Source organism: Bos grunniens, chromosome 21 (genome assembly GCF_055505025.1).
Source record: "Bos grunniens cultivar Pamir isolate PY7600 chromosome 21, Bosgru_T2T1.0, whole genome shotgun sequence".
NCBI lineage: Eukaryota > Metazoa > Chordata > Mammalia > Artiodactyla > Bovidae > Bos > Bos grunniens.
Genome location: NC_141185.1, coordinates 49229940 through 49237450, shown reverse-complemented (window position 1 = coordinate 49237450; position 7511 = coordinate 49229940). Strand labels below are relative to the sequence as shown.

At 53.2% G+C, this 7511-nt stretch overlaps 1 protein-coding gene across 1 annotated transcript; it reads left to right on the top strand.

Moving 5' to 3' along the window:
- The first annotated feature begins 1101 nt into the window (after positions 1-1101).
- Positions 1102-5363, top strand: MESP2 (mesoderm posterior bHLH transcription factor 2). The gene is made up of 2 exons (XM_086364579.1): positions 1102-3622; positions 4684-5363. The coding sequence occupies exons 1-2, from the start codon at positions 2723-2725 to the stop codon at positions 4951-4953; spliced, it is 1170 nt and encodes a 389-aa protein (XP_086220705.1). The 5' UTR covers positions 1102-2722; the 3' UTR covers positions 4954-5363.
- Positions 5364-7511: the final 2148 nt, after the last annotated feature.

Here is a 7511-nt window from a genome sequence, read left to right as displayed (position 1 = left end):
TTCCAAATTTGCTGGCATATTGAGTGCAGCACTTTCACAGCATCATCTTTCAGGATTTGGAAAAGCTCAACTGGAATTCTATCACCTCCACTAGCTTTGTTCCTAGTGATGCTTTCTAAGGCCCACTTGACTTCACATTCCAGGACATCCACAATCCTTAAAAGTGTAGGTAGGATTGACTATTTTCTAAGTCTCCCTCCCCTTAGAAAAAAGGATTATTATTTTTAAAATTATTTGGCTGTGCCATGCAGCATGTGAGATCTTAGCTCCTCAACCAGGGATTGAACTCATGCCCCCTGCCTTGGAAACAAGGGGTCATAACCACTGGACCACCAGGGAGGTACCCAGGATTATTATTTTTTTTAACCTTGGTTTAAACCCTTTTAAATCATTAAATATTACATAATTGCTTCTTTCCTGTTTGAAATCAAGGCCATTGTTAATTGATTCCACCTTCTTTTTGTGTGATGGACAAATTAAATATGTGTGCCCTTATTATTTATAGTAAACTAAAAACAGGTGCCCTGACCAGTCTTATTCGATGTCAGTTATTATTTCATCATAGAGTAGTAACTTGGACATATTTTCTCCAATATTTAAAGAATTAAGTTCTGAGGAGAAAGTGATATAATTTCATCATTGAAGGTTCATCTGCACCTCCTACCATTATTTTTTTTTTCCAGTTAAAATTACACAGTAAGATTTAAACAGATGACTATGCATCAGCTAAACAGGTCCTGACATGGAAGGCTCTCAGATACACTGCTGAATGAGAAAAAGCAAATTACAGACAACTTGCCATAATGTTATCTCATTTATACCACGTGCTTTCTAAGGATACAAATGTTTCTGGGAGAGCACAGGGACCAAGCCTGGAAGGACACATGACCCCTGGGGAGCCATTACAGGAACTCCAGCTCTATGTTTCCATTTCTTATAAAGAGAACGTACTGTTATATAATTAATGTAACTAAAAGTTAATTTTTAAACAGTCTCAAAAATACCACAAGGCCATTTATAACTTTAGGCTGGTGCGGGTTAACCCACTCTTGAAACATAGTTAACTTTTAGTTATTGAATGCTGAGTTTTTTTTTTTTTTGTCACACTTCTGCTCAAAAGTCACTTGGCTCCCCCTTGCCTTAGGAGTAAAATCCACCTTCTTAGCCTAGCCCCAGTCAAGGTAGGCTTGTGCTCTTCACATCATCTTGGCACACGGAAGCACGTTGGGAAGTCCCCCTGCCAGGCCTCTGCTTATGCAGCTTCCATATTCAGAATGCTCTCTACCTGTCTGCCTCTCTCCCTACGCAGGTTCTAATCATGGTTCAAGGCCCAGCTGTGACCTCTCTGCCTCTGTGGCCAGACCTCAACCATTCCTGCTCCTCACTTGCCCTTTAGCTTTGGATTTCAGCCTTTTTTCTGAAGATATGAAGAACACTGACGCCTCCTTTAAACTGCAATTATTGCTGAGGAGTGGGCACTTTTAAACTTTACTGGGTCAAAGGTTATACTATAAGACTGTAAAAATAGTCCTGTGAGCAGATACTATAATTATTACTCCCGTTTTAAGAGCTCAGGCTCAGAGCTGCCCAAGGACACACAGCGAGCTAGCAGTGGGGCTGCTAATTATATGTTGACATATCTCCCCGTAAGACTGAAATTCCACGAGAGCAGAGACAACTATCTTGTTCACTCTGGCATGCCTGACATTCACTAGTTGCTAAACAAATATGAATGAAATGATTAATACCCACAAGCATCTTGAGACATAAATATTGATACTTTCTTTAGAAAATGATAGTAGCAAACATTTAGCCCACTTGCCAGGCTTCTACTAAGTGGTCCCATAGACGGTTCCATTTAGCACCAGCAATCATCCTAGGTGGTAGGTATTTTATGTTATTATTGTCATGAGGATGAGCCTCAGAGGAGTTAAATGAACTCCCCAAGGTCACACAGCAAATAAGGAGGATCTGATTCAGGCCTGCCTGGGGGCCCACCCTCCCTCATTTTCATCACCCACTACACTCCATGTCTCTTCTCCGGGCTGCTGGCTCTGTCCTATTTTTCAGGGAAAGAAACTGTGGACAGTGAGATGACCTCGGTATCACTCGGCGAAGTAGCAAGTGCAGGTTATGGGAACCCTAGGGTCCGCCTGTACCTCCGCTCCTCTCCTTAACCCCCTCTCCCGCCATCACTGTGAGCAAGTCCCGCAGCGTTTGTCTTGACGCCTTACCCCGCACAATTTTAGGCACTTGGGTAGGAGTTACTGGGCACAGCCTCCCAGAGGGTGGTGATGAGGGAGGCGGCCACTCTTTGCAGGGGTCCATGAGTCATTGAGGGACTGCCTGGCCGCCCCCAGACGGTGCCACTGCCCACCACTGTCAGGGTCCGGGCACACACCGGAGCAGTGGACGAGGCGGGGTGGGTGGGAACACGGTGAGAAGCTTCGCGGCTCCATCCAGATGCGAATTGTTCCTCCCACACTTCCCCCGGCAGCAGGGACCTCCATTAGAACCCCCCAGAGGAGTCAGAATCCACACCTCCGCAAATGGGCCCGCTTTCCCAGGGCCCCCCTGCCCAGACCTTCCCTGGGCTCTGTGGGTTTTGACACCTCTCCGCAACCTGGCGGGGGTCCACCTCGCACCTTCGGTCTGAATAAAAGCTCAGTCCTGGAGGTGGCCGGCCCGGCCTGCCTCGAGGAGCCCGCAGTCAGCCCCGGCCATGGCCCAGTCCCCTCCTCTGCAGAGCCTCCTCGGCCAAGACCACTGGATCTTCCCTCAGGGCTGGGGCTGGGTTGGCCACTCGGATTCTACGTCCCCGGCCTCCTCTTCCTCGGACTCGTCGGGCTCATGCCCCTGCGACCGCGCCCGCAGGCCCTCGCAGCCCGCGCCCGCAGCCCGCGGCGCCGCAGAAGCCGCCTCGACGGCGCCCAGCCGAGCGCGCACCCGGCCTGCAGGCGGGCAGCGGCAGAGCGCCAGCGAGCGCGAGAAGCTGCGCATGCGCACGCTCGCCCGCGCCCTCCACGAGCTGCGCCGCTTTCTGCCTCCATCCGTGGCGCCCGCCGGCCAGAGCCTGACCAAGATCGAGACGCTGCGCTTGGCCATCCGCTATATCGGACACCTGTCGGCCGTGCTGGGCCTCAGCGAGGACAGCCTGCAGCGCCGGCGCCTGCAGCGCAGTGACGCGGCGCCCCCTCGGGGCTGCGCGCTGTGCCCCGACGGCGGCCCCGCGGAGGCGCAGAGGCAAGGATGCTGCTGCTCCGGCTCGGCTGCCGGTGCCGCGGTGTCCTGCAGGTCCCCGCCCGTTTGCCCCGAGGCCCTAGCGGCCCCCGAGCGCCTGGGGAGCAGGGTCCCCGACATGGGACCCTGGCTGACACCCCCTTACTGCCCCGGGATGCAGTCTCCCCCGCAGCTCTCTCAAGGAAGAGCCCCTGATGCGGCCCTTTGGACGTCTCCTCAAGCCTGTTGTGGAATGCAGACACCCCCAGAGCCCCGGAACCAGCCCACGCCCTGGACATCGCCCCCCGCGTCTCTGGAGCTGGCTGCAGTGTACCAGGTGCGCGCTCAGGCTCTTGCCACTTCCCTCGGAGTGGTCCCCAGGCTTCGATTGGAAACGGAGGGGGTGAGTAAGCTCTGGTCTCCCGAGAATCTCATGCCTTTTAGATCCCGGATTACCTAATCCTGATTAGGGATGGAGAGAAGCTGAAGCGGAGGGATGAAGAGGACCCTAACCTCCTTGGGGAGACGGGTGGGGCCCTGGAAAGTTAAGTCCACCCCCACCTCTACCTAAACGCCTTCACAGCCATGTGGACGAGGCGGGATCTTAAGACTTGCTTTCAGACTACAGGGTGGAAGGTAGCAGGGGCCTTCAGGAAATTCCCTCCTGGTGCTCCGTATTGCCGGGAGGTGGGGGGCAGTGAGAATGGAGGGGAGGCCTGGCTGCCCCAGGGGAAGGGGCTTCCTAAGTAGATGGGCTTGAAACTGATGACCTTCATGTTTTCCTCAAGCTTCCATAAAAGAGCATATTGATAAAGGAGATTTACTGAATGCTTACTGTGTGCCCAACCCCATTCTTAGTACTTAATGTGTATTAACTCATCAGCCCTCCAGCAACCCTATGAAGTGGGTTTTGTTGTCATCATCACCTTTTTTTAGAGGAAAAAACTGAGACTAAAAGAGGTTATGCACGAGTTCTCACAGCTAGTGAGAAGCTGAGCTGGGATTTGAACCCTGACAGTGTATCTCCTGGAGAATGCAATGGCACCCCACTCCAGTACTCTTCCCTGGAAAATCCCATGGACGGAGGAGCCTGGTAGGCTGCAGTCCATGTGTTTGCTAGAGTTGGACACGACTGAGCGACTTCACTTTCACTTTTCACTTTCATGCATTGGAGAAGGAAATGGCAACCCACTCCAGTGTTCTTGCCTGGAGAATCCCAGGGACGGGGGAGCCTGGTGGGCTGCCGTCTGTGGGGTCGCACAGAGTCGGAGCCGACTGAAGTGACTTAGCAGCAGTAGCAGCAGCAGTGTATCTCCAGAGCCTGTACCCTTAACCACTGCTTCAGTGCATCTATGGCCTGGGGGCCGTTCAGCAGCTGCCAGCCACACTATGGGCAACCTTCAGGTTCGGGATTTCAGGGCCTGAGGCAGTGGCCCACTAACCTGCTGCTCTTCTCTCCCTCAGGGTATCTCTGTGTCTCCGGAGTCCTGTCTGTTGCCAGAAACCCCTCCTCTCTTGCCCCGCCCAGCCTGCCAGCGACTCCAGCCTCAGACCCAGTGGGGATGCTGGAGCCACACTGCAGAGGTGCTGCCCAACTCGGAGGACCAGGGACCAGGCCCTGCCCTCCAGCTCAGTGATGAAAGCCCTCCCCAGAACTCAGGCCTTCCGCTCAGCGGCTGCCCTGAATTTTGGCAAGAAGATTTGGTGGAGACGCACCTGGGCATGTTCTACTAATGGCCTTGGCTGCCAGTAGTAAAGGCCACCCCCCTTTTCAGCCAGGAATCAGGTCTGTAGTGTAGGCTGCCCACCTCATCGGCTACTTCAGTAGTATTCAGGCTTTCTTTTATCAAGGATCCCTTTTCCAAGTGATGTCTTTCATAGAAGCAGTGTTTAAAGCCAGGTCACCTCCCTGGCTGAAGTCGGGGCTGGGGCAGTCCCTCCACTCCTCGACATCCCCTAGAATGTCCAGTGCTCTGCAGGGCACAGCCTGAGTGGCAGTAAGATGGTGGTTACTTGACCACAGTGGCTGGCCAGGCTGGGACTGGTAGGGGAGTGGACTGGGGGTGGGAGGTGGGTGGGGTGGGAGTGAGAAGAAATCTATATGCTTAGATTTTGTACTTCATTAAAAAAAAAAAAAAAAAAAATTGGTTTGGTCTGTTTTTCCTCTGTCCACTGGGTTTTTATTGCTTCTGGAAAAGGAGAAATGTTTCCGTAGGGCAAGGAACAAGTAAGTCATGCTGCTTTTCCCCACCGGGAATCCAGGCCTACTGAGGTTGATGTAGGCCCTCAATTGCCAATTTGACAGTTATTATCCTGCAGGGGCTCCACCTGGCCCGCAGGGCAAGCTGGGTTAACGCTTGGGCCTGTCCCTTTGCCTCAACCCCACTACCGCGGCCCTTTCCCATTCTCCTGGGTGCATTCCTGCTGACCCACAGGGCTCTTTCACAGTTAGTGACATTGTTTCCCAAAAGGTGCTTGTGCGTGGCTCCATGTGCTGTTGTTCAGTCGCTCAGTTGTGTCCAGCTCTTTGCAGCTCCATGGGCTACAGCATGCCAGGTTCCCTGTCCTTCACCGTCTCCCGGAATTTGCTCAGATTCATGTCCACTGAATGTTGCCATCCAACCATCCCATGCTCTGCCACCCCCTTCTCCTTTTGCCTTAAATCTTCCTCAGCATCATGTATTATTTCACTAGGGCTGCCATGAGACAGCCTAATCAGAGCCTCCCTTGGTCTTTATGGCAGCCTCATGGTAATGGAGCCAGGCTGGGGGCCGTTCTAATGGTGCAGTGCGAGAGAGGGGGCAGGAGGAAGACCAGAGCGTGGGTTCCCACACGCAGGGCCTCCCATCTGACCCGCTGTCTGCTGATACGCCCTTTGACCCCAGGCAAGTCACTCCTCTGTGCCTCAGCTTTCCCATCTCAAAAGAGGAACTGGTTTAGGTGACCAGTCCCCCAACCTTTCAGAAGTGGGTTCTGTTTCTTACCCCAGGGCCCTCTGTAGGAGCTGCCAGCCCCCTCAGAGGAGGAGGAAACCTCAGCCGAGGTTGCATACAGCAAGGAGATGGACACAGGATGCCACTGCCCTGGGTGCACATTCATTCAACTCTTAACTGTTTAACCGTGGGCAAGCTTCAAAACCTCCCTGAGCCTCTGCCTCCTCAGCTGTGGAGACAGTTATAAACCCTACCCCTCAGGGTTCTTAGGCTTGGCGCATGGTAATTGCTCAGTGCTTCCCAGGTGGCTCAGTGGGAAAGAATCTGCTTATCAATGCAGAAGCTGTGGTCCCTGGGTTGGGAATATCCCTTAGAAAAGTAAATGGCAACGCACTCTAGTATTCTTACCTAGAGAATCCCGTGGACAGAGGAGCCTGGTGAGCTACAGTCCATGGGGTCACAATGAGTTGGACACAACTTAGCAACTGAACAACAACAAAAGCTCAATATGGAATACCTGAATAGGGTTACGTGACCCCAGAGATGCTCCAGTCCAGTGGTCCCCTCACCTGATAACAGGTTGAGTCATCTGGTTCCAGGGTCCCACCCTGAGAGTGTGATTCAGTGCATCAAGCCGGAACCTGGGGCTGAGGCCCACGCAGGTCCAGGAGCAATGGATATTTTTTGCTCTTTCATTTTTATGAAAACAGGTCCAGAGAGAGGAGAACTCTATCCAGCCCTTCAGCTGGGTTGGAACTTCAAGCCCCTGACTCCCTGTCCAGTGCTCTTTCCTTCTTGAGAAGACCCAAGGTCTTGGCTACACAGTCTCACAGCACCTGCACAGAAGGTGGAGCTGAATAACCGCCCGTCTCCTTCCTTTGGCTCCCACCTATCTGGGCATAGTCTTTATAGGGACAGAGAGAAGTACTTCCTGGCCCAGTCACTAATGACATTGTCAGGGGCTGGAGTGGCGCTCCCACCAGCAGCAGCCAGAGCTGAGTGTCTTCTAGAAGTTGGTAACCCTGTTCTCCCAACTCCCTTCAAGAGATGTTCCTGTGGGAGATACAAAGAGGCAAAAGGCTGCTGTCACCCCAGCTGGAATTGCCTGGGACACTTCCTAGTTGCTGCTGGAGTTGGGGAAGCAGGGTCCAGGGGGGTTAGGTCAACCCTCCACCCCTGTCCTTACCCTTTGGGAGTGCAGGCTCAGCCCTGCCTCTTAGGATCATCAGCCCCTTGCCTCCATTTATGGCTCCATCCCAGGCAGGGCTGCTCTTGGCTGCACCTCTACGAAGTGCCTTGCAGGGGAGGCTGGTCCCCTCTCTGGGATGACTGGCCTACCCATACCTTCCTGGGGACCCA

What these genes read in the sequence shown, in the direction of transcription:
- MESP2 (XM_086364579.1), top strand. Translation starts at nt 2,723, where the DNA reads ATGGCCCAGTCCCCTCCTCTGCAGAGCCTCCTCGGCCAAGACCACTGG. An exon ending in TTCGATTGGAAACGGAGGGG is followed by an intron (nt 3,623 to 4,683) that starts GTGAGTAAGCTC and finishes TCTCTCCCTCAG; the next exon opens with GGTATCTCTGTGTCTCCGGA.